The sequence below is a fragment of the Phacochoerus africanus genome, chromosome 2, assembly GCF_016906955.1.
Source record: "Phacochoerus africanus isolate WHEZ1 chromosome 2, ROS_Pafr_v1, whole genome shotgun sequence".
NCBI lineage: Eukaryota > Metazoa > Chordata > Mammalia > Artiodactyla > Suidae > Phacochoerus > Phacochoerus africanus.
Genome location: NC_062545.1, coordinates 128809919 through 128827934, shown reverse-complemented (window position 1 = coordinate 128827934; position 18016 = coordinate 128809919). Strand labels below are relative to the sequence as shown.

Here is an 18016-nt window from a genome sequence, read left to right as displayed (position 1 = left end):
CACATCATTCTATTATTGTTTTAATTATACCTCATTTTGCCATGCCATTTTAGGCACATAGTTCAGATTTTTGAAGAAAGGCATGAGATACTGCTTTGGGCAGAGTCCTCCAATACATCAAGACAGAACTGTCCTCAGACTCTCTGGATCCCTGCTGGCATAACCCCTACATAGCTAGTGTCCAATGATTAAACTCTTCCCACATATATATATTCCAGAACAATCTCATCAGTAGGTCAAGGCAAACCTATAAAGAGAAGAGGTGTTAACTCCCAACAATTCAGTTTTCTGAAGTAATTGTGTGATGGGATTACTATCTGTCTCTTTCCCTAGATGATGTTATAAGGAGAAATGACCTACATGTGCTTCGTGCATTTACATCTAGAAAAGTTATCTTCAAATATTTCTTGAATGAACAGTTCAGTTTCTCAAATTAATTCTTGCCCACAAATAGCTTGGAGTGACAAATGACCAAAGCACTTGGGAATAAACTCAAAGATTGGCCTGCAGCACGTAGGGACCTAACCTGGAGCAGACTCATCAGTCCGTAAATACCAATGTCTAGAAATAATTCTGAAAGCAAGTTATCCTCCCTACTCTTGCTTTAAAAGCAGTAGAGAAGTGACAGGACCTATTTAGGGCTTAAACAAGGGGCTATGACCTTGTTTCCACAGTAACTTACTTCATCCTAGCTTCCAGCTGCTGGACCAACTGTTTGTCCACGTGGTGACAGAACAGGGGAAGGAGGTTGCTGGAGAAAGCCAGGGGTTCTGCCAGAGAGGCTGTGGGCATCTGGGCTATCTCCCAGGCAGTGAGAACCACCATGTCTGTCCTGGAGCCCAGAGAAAAAAATATATCAGCATCTTTCTATTGATGCAGGAAATATGCTCAAGACCCACATTTCTTACTATCCTTCTACCACTGCTTGCTATCACCCCCTGTACCTGCAGCAGATAAGAGACAACATCTGCATGTTTGGTATGTGCCAGGCAGTGCTTAGTGCTTTACCCATCTTTCATCTCGTTTAGCCTTTACACCTCTTTAGATCTCCTTAGATCCCTAGTTTGTAGGTGAGGAAACAGACGAAGAAAAGTGAAGTAAGGTGCCCAATGTTATGTTGCTGGTAAGTGACAGAGGCAGAATACAAACATTGGGCTGTCTGGCTCTTAAAGCTTGTTCTCTGATTACTACCTTACACTGTGTCCGCTGAGGAACAGCAGTCTAGGGCACTATAGAAAAAGGAAAACAAGCAGAACAGCTACAGCTCTGCTAGTCTTCCCTTCTCTGTCCAACCTCCTCCCCTATGCCTGAATGCAGACCTCAGGAGACAACTCACCTGGCTCAGCCTACACATCCCAGGGGTACTGAGGGTGTTTTCCAGACCTTTATGATCTTACCAAGCTGTATGGCCACTGTTGGGTTCCTCTAAGGAAGAATCCAGGGATACCAGCTGCTCCCCATGACTCAGCAGGGTGTAGAGCAAAGATATTCCAAACTGCAAGTGTTAAAGTGTCCAGGGTAAAAAGGGTCCACCTGAGGCTTTCAAAGCTTCCCTAGCTCTACTGTTTCCCAATGAAAAGGGCAGATTTACAGGGACACATGGAATCCGACACCTATATAACCCATCAAGTTCTCACTGGCCGCCTGAGAAATTTGAGCTCTTTCCAAGGAAATCACTGCTGTGATTGTACCAAAAGGGTTCTCCAGGCAGGGAGTTGATTAAATGCACTTGTGATCTCCAACCCCCAGGGTCAGAGACTGTAGATCAGCGACGGACCCAGGAGGTGGATGCAGTAGGCTGTGGACCCATTTTAAGAGGCGTTGCTTTAGGCAAAGTCTTCCAAAAGTGTTCACAAGACAACCCAATGGGGTTTTACAAGATATGAAACATACACATTGGAGCCCCATCTTGATTTTATTATGTACCTAATATAAGCTTAGTGTTCCATGTAGGTGATTTTTTTTTAAATTTTCATTTTATTTTATTTTATTGTCTTTTTGCCTTTTCTAGGGCCACTTCTGTGGCATTTGGAGATTCCAAGGCTAGGGGTCAAATCGGAGCCGTAGCCACCAGCCTACGCCAGAGCCACAGCAACGTGGGATCTGAGCCGTGTCTGCAACCTACACCACAGCTCACGGAAATGCCAGATCCCCAACCCACTGAGCAAGGCCAGGGATCGAACCTGCAACCTCATGGTTCCTAGTCGGATTCGTTAACCACTGCGCCACGACGGTAACTTCCCATGTAGGTGATTTATAAACACACACGGAGGTGGTATGGTTCAGAATATTTCTCAGTAAAAAGTATTTACTATCAAAAAGATTTGTTGACATCTACTCTAGATACGACAGCAGCAAGGCATCACAGAGATGTTGAAAAAGCAGAGCATGGGCCCCACTCCAGAGAGCACCTTTTGAAAGACAGGGGCCTCCCAGATGTGTTACCTGATTCTGAAGCACCACAGTGACCGGCCGCTCTGAGCAGCCAGGTGGTAGCTCCATGAGGCCCTGAAGTCCTTGGAGGAGTTCGTGGAATGTCAAGTGACTGATACATTTGCTCAGAGGGTTGAATAACAGTTGCAAGGCCTGCAAGAAGGTCAGAAATTACCTCTCTCAGACTCATGATAACTTCACCTCCAGCCTCTTTCCTTGCTGACCTTCCTCTAACCCCTTCCTCATTAGGTTACTTACCAGACACCACACTCCAGTGTCTCCATCCCTAACACCGGTCCTTCAGTACCCACTCGTTCTAGGATGCCTTCCCCTAAGCTAAGTACTGTGGGGCTCAACACGTAACACGGAGCTTGATCTTCTCAATCATCTAGAGCTCACTCATACCTATGCAACTGTATAGCAATGGCTTCTCCTTGGCTCATTGTGCCTGAAGGTGATCAGCTGTTCCTGCGATGGTTTGTTCTGTAATTCCCTCCCCTACCAAGTATTCTTTCTGGCTTCTTTAGGGTTGCAGAGAGGAGTAAGAGGAGAAGAAACAGCCTGGAGGAAGAAACATCCCTAACCTGTCCACAAAACCCTCCTTTCCTCCACTCAATGCCACAGTACCTGATCAGCCACATCCCTCCTGACCAGGAAGGGCAGATGGCGGGTGATGGTCAGAAGAAGGCTGACAGCTCGATCTTGGGGCAGGAAGGGGAGCAGCCGGGCCACTAGGGCTTTGCCTTTCCTGATGGAGAGCACCTGGAGGAAGCCATCTGCTGCTTCCCTACAGATGACAGAGGGGAGCATTGCAAGACTCTACAGAGCAAAGTTCTACAGGCCAGAAGGAGAGGCAGAAACTATTGTCTTTTTGGCAGCCCCCAAGACAGGAGGAAGTTCCCGGGCCAGGGAGCAAACCCAAGTTACAACAGTGACAATGCCTAACTTTTAAGCCATAGGCCACCAGGGAACTCCTTCTTAGCCTTTCCTTCCTGGGCCCAGGTGTGACCCTCTCACACTTACTCCAGATTATTCTGCTCGTGGGTCTTTAAGGCCTGGAAGAGCTTCTCAGCCTGGTTGCTCTGCTGCTCAGGGTCACAGGGCTGTGAAGTCACATCCTTCTGGCCCTCTTCTATCTCTAGTAACTGAAGGAACATCTGGGAATTTGAGCATGGGGAGAGAGGTAGAAGGGGTCAAGGTGAGTATATGCTATTCTCAAGGGAGGTAAGGAACTCAGCACTAAGGCTGACCTCTTACCTTCTCAATCCGGTACAACACCTGAAGCCTCTGACTTCCTGCGGCTCCTGTCTCCTAGAGAAAGTCCCTGGCTGTAAGCCACACCTTTGCAGCAGCCCCCCAAGCCTACACCAGCTAGAAAATGAGCTGGAAAGGCTAGACTACTCAGTCTGACACCTCTTCTTCCTCACCTTAGGTCACAGTCTGAACTCAAACCTAAATGCTCTAGGCCTCGCTCCAAAATGGGAGAGAGAAAAGGCTGCAGGAAGAAAACACTCCTACCTGCTCTTGAGTTCCGTGGGGCACAGCATCAATAGCTCGGCGAGGGCTGAAACACGTCGAAACAGCTACCTGACCCAGGGAACCCTTGATTCGAACCACTGCACGAAAGAAGCCAGGCAGTCACATGGCCTCTTCTTTCCACCTCTGGCCACCCAGATGGCCTGTCCAACCCGGCAGCTCAGCCCCAGTCCTACCTGACTCATAGGTTTCAGCCTTCTGAATATAAGGTGTGACCAGCTTGAGGGACTCAACCTTGGTCTTCCGCCCAAACCGCTCTTCCTCTGCCTGCTTCTTCTCTAGTTTCTGATAATATTCCTGAGAGTCCATGGAAGAGACGTGTCCACACTCATCTGTGGAACTTGGAGTAAGGTTCTCCAGTGCATCCTCCTAACACACCTTTGCCAAGAGCGTTCATTCCAGAAATGCTCCTGGCACCTTAGGCCCCTTCTAGCAGCCATGCTAAAGCATCTTAGGCACCCTGGGCCTCATGGCATGTATCTTGGCATCCCCATCCTAAGGACTTGAAGAGGTAGTATCAGATCTGATGGAAAGGCAGAGAGCAAAGCAGGGAGCCAGGATGCCAATGTGTCCCAGTGTCTGCAACCTTCCTGCATTCATTATACCATGTTACACATGGGACACCCCTACCCTCTCCCTCCCCGTGGTTTAGTTTGCTGAGACTACCTGTGCTCTCTGAAATCAGACTTATCTGATAGCGCAAAGACCATTAGCAGCTTGAAGCACAAAGAAAGTATTCCTGTCAATTGGCATCTAGGACAGTTCTACACCTGTTAAGTTTTTTTTTTTTCCTTTTTTCTTTTTTTTCTTCAGGCTGCACCTTGCAACACCTTGATGTGGGATCTCAGCTCCCAGAGCAGGGAGTGCCAGGCTGCAGTGGTGAATGTGCAGAATCTTACCAATAGACCGCCAGGGAACTCCTAGAAGGAGAGTTTGGAAGCCTGGTGCAAACAAAGGAAGAAACTACTGTCCAGAAGAAGGAGCTAAAAGGTGGGAACCTTGACAGGGGCCTCTGGAGTTGAATGTAGGCAATTCATAAACTCATGGACAAAGGGCAGATAGGAAGCAGGCAGAAAGGAGTCCCAAAGCCTGCCAGCATGTGTTCAAGAAATTTGAACCCCACCGCTTATTACTTCTTTTGTGTTTTAGATCTTAAAAAGTAAAAGTAGATGGATATTTAAAACAAGTCATTTCCAAGACAAACCAAAGTGTACCCACATGAGAAAGTCCTCATTTGAAGACTGAAGAGGGGAAATGCCTGGCAAAGGATGGAGACAAAAACGTCAGAGTGTGTTTGGGGAATCATAAATAATCCCATTTGGCTGAAATGTGGGAGTAGAAGAGGAAGGAGTTTGGAAATCAACTGTAGAAATACAGCCCCCATCTGTTAGCAATCATCTCTCTCACCTGAAGGCACATGGCCCTGGTGAGCTGAAGGGAGAATCTCTGAGGACCCATGGAGTCAGGCCCACTTGATCCCAAGATCAGAGGTTGTGCAGGGCCCCTGGGCTCACCTGGTAGTAATAGTCATCCAGGCGGGGGTTCTCACTCTGCAGCTGAACCATCTGCACTTTTACCACCCAGTCCTTCTCTTTTTGGCTCATGAGGTTAGCATAAGGGTCTGGCTGCTGAGACCAAGGCTCCTTGGCTGGGGAACTTCAAGCCAGGCCAAGTGTCCTGTTAGAATTTAAACCCCTCCAACAGCAAACTCTCCAAGAAGTGGTGAGCAGGGAGCAAGATGTCAAGAAGGATGGGAGGGAGTGCAGAGGTGGGCCACTGTGTGGGAGGCTTTGCAGGCAGGGCTATGGGGAGGGCATCCCAGAAGAAGGAACAAAGGAACTCAGCATGCAGGGGTCTCCCCCCAACCCTCATTCTCCTCTAAGCTTTACCTTGGTGGTTGACTAGATTGCTGCTGCTTCAAGATCCGCTGGTGCTGAGGGTGGAGCTGGGTCAGATGACTGGGAAGACTTAGAGAGAAACATGGGCTGTGTGGGAGGGTGCGCTCAGCCTCCCACCTACCCCACCTTCATCTCTTTAGCCTCTGGGAACCTCGCTGGACATCTGTGGGACCCTACCTGCTTATGGGCCTGTCCAACACCAGCCTCGTGAAGCATCACTGTCCTAGCTCAGCAGGGCCTACCCCTCTCTAGCACATGTTTCCCTGAAACTTGACTGCAGGAAATCCTGACACACAGAAAACCATTTGGCCTGGAGATCAGGACTTCTGAGTCCTAGTGTAAGTTCTGCCATGCCAGCTGACCTCAGATTAGTCCCTGGGCTTCCATGTCCTCTGTGAGGTGAAGGGATTGGACTTTACCTCACACCTATCTCAGTGAGTTTCTCTAAGTATTTCTGGTGGCGGCTGGAAGAGTGGTAGTCACGCCTCCTCTGCCACTACCTCCCGAGACTTCTGGAGAAGAGCTCAGCTCATTCTGGACTTTGGGGGCCAGTACCTGAGCCTAAGGGGCCACGAGGTCGATGGGCTGCCGAGGAAAGGTGGGTCTGGCGAGGGCAGTGGAGGTCCAAAGTACTTGGTGGGAGAGCTGGCACTGGGAAAGGCAGGCCGGAAGGGAAGTGGCACCAGGTAGTCCGGAGTCTGGGAGAGGAATTTAGGGTCTGGGAGAAGGGCATCTCTGCCAAGAGAAGTCTGCTTTTGTGCTGACTGCCTTTCTGCCCCTCTACCCTCACCTGCCTTTTCCTTCAAGAACCTCACCTAACGTTTTGCTGTCCTGAGGCCCCTGGTGAGGGCACCAGACCTGGATCTTGTTCTCACTTCCAAAAGGTGTGTCACCTCCCAGGGAGCATCTCCTCAGTCCCTAATGAAGTGGGGGCCTGTGTTTTCCTACTGTGTGTGGGTCAACTCCCCTCCCTTTCCACCAGGTCTTCTCTCAGACCTTGTCTTCAGCCACTGGGGCAAAACTCATGTGTCTCTTTTGGGACTCGTCTGGAGCCCTCCTCGGCCACAAATCCCTGGGCCCTGTGGTGATCATGTGTTGAGATATCCTCGAAGATGGAAGTAGGATCTAGTCTGTCCTTTTCTTAGGAAGGCCTGTTGTCCCAGGATCACCTCTGTTGTTTACCGAGTTTCTCTGCATGATGGGAGACTCCCCACTTCCATACCCACACCTTGCTTTGGGTGCTAAATCTCCAGAGGGAGGTCAAGAGCAGACTGCATGTCATCTTAAGAAGGGTCAGGCTGCATACCGCTCTTCAGCACCCAGTCTTTCTCTCACACAGGGTGCGGACTGGATTGACTCACCTGCCACTGAAAGTGCAAGGAGGCAGGTGACATCCCCAGGACACCAGAGGCCTTGATTCCAGGGGAGCTGAGAAGACCTTTCTGGAATGGGAGGGAGGAAAACCCAGGCTCCAATGAGCCCCTGTGGCATCTCCTCCATTCACCCGTGTTGGTGGGGGGAGGGAAGCAGCAAGACCAAGCATCTCCAATACCCAGGACCGAGGCAGCCTGGCTTTCCCTCAGATTCAATTAACAGGGTCAGGACCCTCTCCTTCCACTGAAGGGAAGAAAGGCTGGCCTCTTAAAATTTAAGTTGAAGCAGGGTCTGAGTAAGTCCATTTCTACCTGGGAATCTTTGTGTCTCTTCCCCTGCCGTAGGAATCCAAGGGAATAATTACCAGACATGGACTGCAAAGACACATGGGCCCAGAACCAAAGATGACTCGCTTTCCTCACCAAGAGCAGGGCCAGCATCTCTGGGTGATGCACAGCCTGCTAGGACCTGGATTCAAGGTGAGGGCAGCAATAGAAACTAAGTAGGAGACAGAAAGCAAGAAGGAGGGTAAGGAGAGCCTCTCTCTGGGCTTCAAGCCTGAAATAGAAACTGTTAATCCAGAAGCAGGTAGAAAGTGGTGGGGAAGAGGAGAGGGATGGGCAGCTACAGCCAGCTGTCCCCTGCTGCCATGGTACCTGGATGTTATGGACAGCGCTGAGGACAGCTGGATCTCCAAGGTCATTCTCTCCTTCCTCCTCCTCCACTTCCTCCTCCTCCTCAAGGTCTGAGGCAAGATCTGGATCCTGTTTCTCCTCCTCCTTCTCGTCTTCATTTGGTTCCTCTTTCTCCAAATGGGAGGCAGACACCAATTCTACCTCAAGAGCCAAGGGGCCATAGGCCCTGCCTGGGCCTCGCTTTATGTGGGGGCCTGAGGAGGAAGTAGACTGGGCTTCAGTTTCAAGGAGTCTGGTCTAGAGAGGAAGCTTCTTTGTAGCACTTCTGTTCACAAGCCCTTTCCAGCACTCACTTCAAACATAGGCACCAGTTCTCAGAGTTTAACTCAGCCTCGCTACCCCAGGGGGCCCCTAACCACCCCCAACCAGAGCACAGGGAACCCGGCAGGTGCCAATCCCCTTCCCTGCCTGCCCCCCTCTTCCACTGTCTCATTGGTACCACCACAGGCTCCACCTGCTCACCCCACTCACAGCCCTTTTCAGGCCTCTCTAATCAACAAAGTTCCAGCTGTCCCAACTCAGGGCAACTTAACCCTAGACTACCATGTGTTTTACATATATATGTTCATTTAACTCTCACAACAACCATACAAGGTTGGTATTAATTCTTTCTCTCTGAAGGTAAGGAAAACAAGGCCCATAAAAGTGATCTCAGTCACTTCACTCAGCATCATGTAGCTAATAACGAAAAAAACTTGCAATCTGGATCCCAAAGCCATGTCTATCCCGAGAACCAGACCAGCAAACCTCCTCATTCCTGGGCTTTGAATCAGATAACACAGCCACTTGGTGATACTACCTTGAAGGTATTTCATCCTTGCAGGCTGGAGGACGTGCTCCATGGCTATTTCCTCTGGTGAGAGAGCACTGTTAGCCTCTGGAAGGTCAACCTGGGACAGAAAGAGACCCAGAGACCCTGTTCTCACCCAAACCGCCAATGTCTCTCTCCAGTAAGGTTGTCAGAGGAGTTTTGGCTCTGATCTAAAGGGGCAGGATCCCTGGCTCTCAGAGTGCCCCAAACCCCCACCCTCTGACCTCATTAGCCCATCTCTAAGAAGCTGTCCTGCAAAGGACAGCAGAAATGAGTAACCAGGATGGGAGTGGAGAAGAAGCACTTCCACAGTCACCTCCAGCCTGAATCTGTGCACAGTGAGGGGGCTCACAGCTGCCTGGTTGCAAACACCCACCCCAGGACTGTGACTGTCCCTCCTGCCCAGTTTACCCCCTGGCAGCCTGGGCTGAAGCAGGCTTGCCGCCCCTGCCTTTAAAATTCCCAGCCCCTCCCCTGCTCCTGTTAAAGGGCCAGCATCCCCAACCACTACATCTTGGTAGAAATGTCAGAACAGAATCTTAGGATTAAAAAAAACCCTTGAAAGGGCAAGAGGACTAAAGTGCATTTTTAACCTTCCAGGGTTGTGAGTTCAGCTTATTGAGATCGATATTTGGGGACAGATGTCTTAAAAGAGGGTCCCTGTTTTCCACACTCTTAATAGGAATTATGTGAGTGTCTGTTCTCTTTATTCCTAAATTTTGTCCCATTAAGTTAGATGGGAAATCCCTGGGTGGATCTTGAGGCGATTACCTAGCAGCCAAGGTCTCAGTGCTTGAAGGCAGGACACCTGTGGGTCTCTGCGGTCTACCTAGTTAGCTTGCCCTCCACTGTGTCCTGTGAGTTTAAGCCTGCGACCCACTCCCACTGACGAGGGACCCCTGTGAATACAGAAGATAAAAACACTCTGGCTTGAGTTATACAGATAAACCCATACCTTTCTGGCTGCTGTAGTGGAAAACCGGTTCAGAAGTTCAGGAGTATAATGAAAGGGAAACAACAACAAAACAAGCACATCAGGACCAATTGTAGCAAAACCTGAGACCCTTGTGAGCCTGATCAAGGCCTTCAGGGATCCTGGGTTTGGTGCCCCAATCCTGTGTTCACCTGAACCACACATGGCTTTTTTTTTTTTTTAATTTTAATTATATATATATATATTTTTTTTAAGGTAAATTCAATTCTTTTTTTCTTTTACTCAATGAATTTATTACATTTGTAGTTGTACAATGATCATCACAATCCAGTTTTATAGGATTTCCATCCCACAACCCCAGCACATACCCCCACCCCCCAAACTGTCTCCTTTGGAGACCATAAGTTTTTCCAAGCCTATGAATCAGTATCTGTTCTGCAAAGAAGTTCAGTCTGTCCTTTTTTCAGATTCCACATGTCAGTGAAAGCATTTGATGTTGGTGTTTCATTGTATGGGCTGACCTCACTTTGCATGATAATTTCTAGGTCCATCCATGTTGCTAAAAATGCCAGTATTTCATTCCTTTTAATGGCTGAGTAATATTCCATTGTGTATATGTACCATCTTCTTGATCCACTCCTCTGTTGATGGACATTTAGGTTGTTTCCATGTCTTGGCTCACACATGGCTTTGTAGAACTTCTGGATGAAGCTAATTCTCTACACCAGAAATCCAAATTAGGGTCCCTTTTTTTTCCTTTTTCATCTATTTGGGGCTGCACCCAAGGCATATGGAAGTTCCCAGGCTAGGGGTCTAATCAGAACTGCAGCTGGTAATCTATACCACAGTCATAGCAATGTGGGATTTGAGCTGTGTCTCCAACCTACACCACAGCTCATGGCCACACTGGATCCTTAGCCCACTGAGCGGAGCCAGGGATTGAACCTGTGTCCTCATGGATACTAGTCAGGTTTGTTACTGCTGAGCCACAATGGGAAATCCCCATGTTAGGGTCCTATCCTCAGGGTTATGGATCCATGATTCTTGGTGCCTCTAAAGAAAAATATTCTTTTTTTTTTTTTTGTCTTTTTGCCATTTTTTGGGCCACTCCTGTGGCATATGGAGGTTCCCAGGCTAGGGGCTGAATCAGAGCTGTAGCCACCAGCCTATGCCAGAGCCACAGCAATGCCAGATCCAAGCCACATCTACAACCTACATCACAGCTCACGGCAGCGCCGGATCCTTAACCTACTGAGCAAGGCCAGGGATGGAACCCACAACCTCATGGTTCCTAGTCAGATTTGCTAACCACTGAGCCACAATGGGAACTCCAAGAAAAATATTCTTTTCAAAAGTTTTGCTATAGGTCATAACAATATGGTTGAGGGAAAAATTTTAAGTACCTGCGAGTTCCTGAAACTCTTTTCAGGTAGCTGAGTTGGGTTCAGGACTTTTTGGTGATGTTGTTCAGCTATTTTTTTTCTCAAAACTTCCTAATAATTTACCCTGGTATTATTATTGAAAGGGCCAAATTGTGACCTTCATTGTTCCAGCAGTGACTTATCAGACAGTTATAGAGACCAGGTGTTAGGAGATTCTATTGCTGCAGGCAGAGTTTCATTCTCAAGGAACTTTCTATACCAACTAGTAGCAGAGCAGGTGGACTAAGGCCCAGTCTGCCAGATCACAGCCCTCTCTTGGCTGTTTGAAGTGTCACTTGAGATATAGAGGCTTTTGTAAAAGTCCCCTACCCTTGCTTGAATTCTTACATATCTATTGATCCTTTATGTTTCCTAGGTTTATGCCAAGTTTAAGCCAAGGCTGGGCTAACCTTGGGGTACAGCAGTGAATGAGACAGTGGCACCCACGGCCTATAGAACTTCCCAGAATGGAATAAGAAGTACAGAAAGCTTAATAGGATTTTTGGATCAGATAAAATATATCTTAGGAAGTTCCCATTTTTGCTCAGCAGAAAAGAACCTGACTAGTATCCATGAGGACGAGGGTTAAATCCTTGGCTTTGTTCAGTGGGTTAAGGATCTGGCATTGCCTCAAGATGCTGTGTAGGTCGCAGATGGTGCTTAGATCTGTCGTGGCTGTGGCTGTGCCCGGCAGCTGTAGCTTCAATTAGATCCCTAGTCTGGGAGCCTCCATATGCTGCAGGTGTAGCCCTAAAAAGCAAAAGAAAAAAAAAAGATATGTTAGAAATGTTTACACTTGCTGAATAAAACACCTAAAGGCTGTTCCACATTTATGGGTAGATTTTTAATCCACTATTTCAGGGTCTTTAATGGCTGTAGATCTATTCTGGTTGTCAGTTTTTTTCTTGAGACTGTCTTGTTCTACCCAATATCTTCTAGTAACATTTCCACTTCTTATAAGTTTTCAGATTTATTGGTATAAAGTCATTCATAATAGAAGAGTATTTTTAAAATCCAGGCTATATCTGTACTTTGTCCTCCTTTCTATTTCTAACACTATTTACATATTTTTCTAACACTATTTATATATATATCACCTTCTTTTTCTTCTTTCCAGAGTTTATGTCTTTTCAAAACACCATACATAGTCAGGGTTTCCACAGGAAATAGAAAGTACACTCAAGTTGAGTACTTTTTTTTTTTCTGTCTTTTTGCTATTTCTTTCGTCCGCTCCCGCAGCATAAGGAGGTTCCCAGGCTAGGGGTCGAATCGGAGCTGTAGCCCCCGGCCTACGCCAGAGCCACAGCAACTCGGGATCCGAGCCGTGTCTGCAACCTACACCACAGCTCACGGCAGCGCCGGATCGTTAACCCACTGAGCAAGGGCAGGGACCGAACCCGCAACCTCATGGTTCCTAGTCGGATTTGTTAACCACTGCGCCACGACAGGAACTCCTCAAGTTGAGTACTTTTAATCAAAGTAAATTTTTTAAAGGTAGAATTTTAATAAAAGGATATTTATAAGTGTATATAAAGAATACGGTATGATCATAAGGAAGAGTACGGTCCCCTGGGACTGGTAATAATAGTTGGTTGTTAGCACTTTGGGGCAAGAGCCAGAGGATAGAGCCGTTACCAGAACCTGGAGAGAGAAGGCTGCCTGGCTGGCAGGTAACTTCAACACCTGCCTCCTATGGGCTCCAGTGACAGTCCTCTCCTCTAAGGGATATCCTTTTTCTCTGAGGTCTGGAATCTGTTCCTCCTCTTGCCTCTTGAGACCTAGGTGTGGTAAAGTTTCCTCACTCTTGCTAGTCCTTGGGTGCTTCACATTCTTTTTTTCTTTTTTTTGTCTTTTTGCCATTTCTTGGGCAGCTCCTGCAGCATATGGACGTTCTTAGGCTAGTCGTCCAATTGGAGCTGTAGCCACTGGCCTACACCACAGCTCACGGCAACACCGGATCCTTAACCCACTGAGCAAGGCCAGGGATCAAACCCGCAACCTCATGCTTCCTAGTCAGATTCGTTAACCACTGAACCATGACGGGAACTGGGGGTGCTTCACATTCTTAATGCATTTCCCTTAACCCTGCTCACAGCTTGGTAGGTAGTCTCTTCCCCTAACTCTCCTCAATTACCCCACTTGAATGTGCTGTTTGCTTCCTGTCAAGATCCTGACTGACTATCTCCACCACCAGCCTGCTGAGCCATTCTGTTTTTGTTCTTGTTCAACTTCTTCTCTCATCCATCAGTCACTGGCGAGCCTAAAACATAACACCATTGGCCTCAAATCCCCTACACACAGTCTCATCTCTGACTCTCAGCAGTCCACCTCACCCCTTATGTTACTGAGAAAATAGAGACCACTGGGGCTGGTCTACTTAAATTTCTACTTGGAAGAAATGCATATGCCCCACAGACCTCCTTACCTCCTTCTGCTGGTGGGGTGTCCCTCCTGCTTTCCAGTCCAGCCTCTCTTCTGGGATGCTATACCTTCAGCCACCTCAGGCCAGCTCCTCTCCTCTGTGTCTTCAGCCTCTCCATTTTCCCCTCTTTCTTCTGTTAGCAAAGAATAGAAATAACAGGATAAGTTCATTCTTAAAAACAAAATTACTTCTTTTTGCAGCCCCAGAGGGGCAAAACAAAATTGCTTTCTTGTTTTTGTTTCTTATTTTAACTGCCCCTTATCCCTCCCTCTCCCACCTAACAAACTAAGCCTATTTCTTCAAGGCATACCCTTCCTTCAACCATTGCTCTCTGGCTCTGACTCCATCATATTGGAGGCCCTAGCAGATACAATGGACTTAATCCCTTAAGTCTCCCAACTCTCTTTATAGAACACTGACAATTTTTCAACCTTATGTTAATATTCTGCAAACACACCATCACGACAGGACCCTTACCATCACTTCTATCCATAAGTCACCTCTAAAAACCTCTTGGATTAAAAGAAAAAGAAATATATAGAACTATCAGTATCCATTACTCCTCAGAAATCACTTTCAATACTCTTCTGAATTACTGGTCATTCCTCAACTAAGTGCAAATGACATGTTTCAGTCCTTACCTCAGCGGAAGTCTCCTGTGGCTTTTGACCCCAGCCTCTTTACTTCTCTATTCTCCCACAGCTTCCTGACACTTCAGTCTCCTGGTCCTTCTTGACTTCTTGGGTCGTCTTTCTTTGGCCCTGTTTCTGCTCTGCTCATCTTCTTCCCTTTACACAAATAACCACTTCCTCACACCTCTTCCCCACACATCTTCCCTTTCTCTTCTGTCAAATATTCTTCATCAGCAGGTCCCCTGAAATTGTATAGATGTCTGTGTGATTTTTAACATGTGCATTTTTTTCTTTTTTCTTTTAAAGTTTCTGGAAGTTGGATTGAACCTGAATCCCAGCAGTGACAATACTGAATCCTTAACCACTAGGCCACCAGGGAACTCCAGCAGGTGCAAATTTATGGAAAGACAGTCTAGAGCTTTCATCACATTCTCAAAATGATCAAGAATCCCTCTAAAAGTCCTGCGCAGCTGGGTATCCCTCATCCACTCACCTTTTCCTACCACCCATATGCCGATGACTGACAGATCTGACACCTCCCAACTTAAGGCTCCTCAATGGTTTTCATCCCCCATCCTTTACATAAGGCATAATCCTCCATCAGGTCACATGCTGATGGACTCTCCAGCCTTCTGTTTTCAAGTTTCCTGACTTCTAGTTTGGGTTTCAGAAATAGTGACCTGCTTCTATTTGTGTGGGGAGAACAGGATCAGACAGAGCCTTCTCTCATTATCACTTTGCACCTGGATGTCTCTCCCTGCCTCAGGCACCCCTCACCCTTGGCCTGAGAGTTATATTTAGTCATTGATTAAAGGAACTTCCTTTCTGCTATCTTTTCTTTTTAAAATTTTTGATTGAAGTATAGTTTATTTAAAATGTTTTGTCAATCTCTGCTGTATCCACTATCTTTCCAATGAGGTTAAATCTGTATTTTCTAGCAGGTAATATACCATTCACTATGTCACACAAGCTAAATAAATTTGTGAAGAAAGAATTATTTTAATTAGAACGTGACTTCAGATGCTTGATTGAACTGCTTTATTCTAATATTCTAAATATTTGAATGAAGAGAAGACACCTCAGCTGTGGCCTTACCTCCTCCAGGGAGACTTCTCAGACACCCTCCTCCGTTCCAGGCCAGATGCAGTACCCTTCTTTTGTGTACTCTTTGGCCCTTATAGCTTTTTCTCATTGTACCTACCACACTGAGTGCTAATTCTGATTCTGAATTCGTCACTCCCATTTGAGAACAGAGATGTGTCTTCATCGTTCTGCCTTCAGCACTTAACACAGTATCAACAACAGAGTAGGTTCTCAGTAAACGTTAATGAGCTGAACTTAGGTGAACAAAAATGGCCCTTCCCTGAAAAGTCTTATCAGATAGTGTTTCTTGTCTGTCCCCTGGGTGTGTCTACCCAGCCCACTGTCCACATTGCTCCCAAGAAGTGCCTTTCTAAGAAAACAAACCTCATGATCTCTAAGCCAGAAATCATAAAAGAAAGGCCATTCCTCTCCTTCCAGTGGGCCTGGATTTTCTGGCTGTTTGATGAGCCCACCTCAGAAAACTGCTGATTGGGCTTCCCTGAGGTATGACCCGACTCATTTGAGATTTAACCTATTCCTATTTTCTTCCCACTTCAATATCCTTCTTTTTCTTTCTGTTCAAGAATTTCATTTTTCTTATGCCTAACAATGATACAGGCATCTGTGCTTTCGGTTGGTCTTTTCAATGGGGATTTATTGAGGTAAAATTGACATAAAGCCTATAATTTAATAAGTTCTACTACACGTACACACCTGAGAAACCATCATCATACTCAAGATAATGGACATATCCATCACCCCAAAGTTTTCTTATGCTTCTGATGCTCCTTCCATCCCCTGGAAACCAACCATCTGGTTCTGTTACATAGATTCGTCTGCATTATCTAGAGGTTTAAATAAAAAGAACCACACAGCATGTACTCTCTTTTGCCTTGCTCCTTTTTTCAGTCTGAGTATTTCATCCATGTTACTGTGTGTATCAATAGTTCATTCCTTGTTTATTGCTGATAGTATTCCATTGAATAGATAGCTACCAGTATGTGTTTATCCATTTGCCTGATGGAAGTTTTGATTGTTTCTAGTTTCTGGTTATTACCAATGAAGCTGCCTTTTAAAAAACTTCTTTAAGTTTTCTAAAAATTAAAAAAAAATTAATTGAGTATAGTTTATTTACAAAGTTTTCTTAGTTTCTGAGGATTCTTTCTCAGATTTCTTTTCCCATATAGGTTATTACAGAATACTGAGTAGAGTTCCCTGTGCTGTGTAGTAAGCAGGTCCTTGCTGCTTATCTATTTCCAATAAAGCTACTTTGAACTTTGTGAACAAATCTTTGTATAGACATACATTTTCATTTTCTCTTGGGTAATACCTAGAATGGCGTGGTTGGGTCGAATGACCAGGTATGTTAAATTTTTTTTCTTTTAAAAAAACTGTCAAACTAATCAATTGTACTTCAATCAACTTTTTTTCTTAATTAAAAAAAAGCTAAAACTGGGAATTCCTTTCATGACTTGGCAGTTAACGAATCCAACTAGTATCCATGAGGATGAGGGTTCGAGGATGTAGGTCACAGATGCGGCTTGGAGCCTGCGTTACTGTGGCTGTGGTGCAGGCCGACAGCTAAATCTCTGATGTAGCTACATACCTAGCCTGGGAACCTCCATATGCCTAGTGCAGCCCTAGAAAGACAACAATAAATAAATAAATAAATATATATATATATATATATATATATATATATATATATAAAGAGAGAGAGAGAAAAGAAAACCTGTCAAATTGTTTTCCAAAATAGTTGTGCAAGTTCACATTTCTGACAGGAGGGTATAAAGTTTTGGTTCTTCTACATTCTGGAAAATATTACTTGGAATACACATTCATAGTAGATAAAGTTTTACAAGTCACTAGGGAGAAAAAAAATCCATCTGCTCATCCCAATGCTGGAGGATAACACTAAAACTGTAGGAGAAAATGTCCTGATAAAAAGGCAGAAAGGAGAGACCCGGCCATGATGACTAAGCAAAGTCTAGCCAACTGCCCCAACCACCCCTCCTCCACACATCTTCTGTAAACTAGTTTTCGCATCTACTACCTTGCCTGACCTCACTCCAGTCCAACCAGCCAAGCATGGACCCAGAAGAGGTAGCCCATAAAAGCCTTGTGAAACCCTTCTTCGGGGTTCAGACACTGGAGAGTGATCTCCTCTGAGCCCGCTGGCATAATAAACCTGAGTTCTCCTGTAGGGGAAAATGTCCTGACAAAAACGTCGAAAGGAGACCCCCCAGCCATGATAACTAAGCAAAATCTGGCCAAACTGCCCCAACCCAGCCAACTACCTCTAACCACCCCTCCCCCACACATCTGCTTCTGTAAAACTTACTCCCACATCTATTACTTTGCCAGTTCTCACTCCAGTCCGCCAAGCATGGACCCGGAAGAACTAGCCCATAAAAGCCTTGTGAAACCCCTCTTTGGGGCTCAGACTCTGGAGAGTGATCTCCTCTGAGCCCGCTGGCGTAATAAACCTGAGTTCTCCAACTCTCCGAGTGCTCACTTGGTTTCTCGCCGGTTAAAAGAGCTGATCCACTGCAGCCACAGAGCTGCTGGAGCTGGTACACTGGCCATAGGGCTGCCACCAGAGCTGATACACTCCGGCCTTGGGCTGCTGACAGCCACTGCAACATTTCTGGAGGCCCCAGCGAGATTCCAACCATTCTGACCCCTTGAGCCACTGGAATAGAGGCAAGGCCACCTGGGAGCTGGGGAGCCTCAAACCCAACGAGGCGGCACATCACCTGATGGTATTCTGGGTCCTC

The 18016-nt window shown here is 46.4% G+C and overlaps 1 protein-coding gene across 1 annotated transcript; it reads right to left on the bottom strand.

The window, feature by feature from the left end:
- PATL2 (PAT1 homolog 2) lies at positions 1-9160 on the bottom strand. Its single transcript, XM_047769451.1, has 16 exons — positions 9064-9160; positions 8736-8826; positions 7898-8130; positions 7229-7309; positions 6423-6565; positions 5859-5936; positions 5484-5625; positions 4146-4266; positions 3952-4049; positions 3691-3744; positions 3457-3590; positions 3061-3220; positions 2446-2586; positions 1398-1495; positions 683-832; positions 1-247 (listed from the first exon to the last, which is right to left on the bottom strand). Exons 2-16 carry the CDS (start codon positions 8776-8778, stop codon positions 229-231), a joined length of 1695 nt encoding a protein of 564 aa, XP_047625407.1. The 5' UTR covers positions 8779-8826; positions 9064-9160; the 3' UTR covers positions 1-228.
- Positions 9161-18016: the final 8856 nt, after the last annotated feature.

What these genes read in the sequence shown, in the direction of transcription:
- PATL2 (XM_047769451.1), bottom strand. Translation starts at nt 8,778, where the DNA reads ATGGAGCACGTCCTCCAGCCTGCAAGGATGAAATACCTTCAAG. An exon ending in TGGATGACTATTACTACCAG is followed by an intron (nt 4,267 to 5,483) that starts GTGAGCCCAGGG and finishes ATGGACTCTCAG; the next exon opens with GAATATTATCAGAAACTAGA. An exon ending in CTGTGGTGCTTCAGAATCAG is followed by an intron (nt 1,496 to 2,445) that starts GTAACACATCTG and finishes TAACACTTGCAG; the next exon opens with TTTGGAATATCTTTGCTCTA.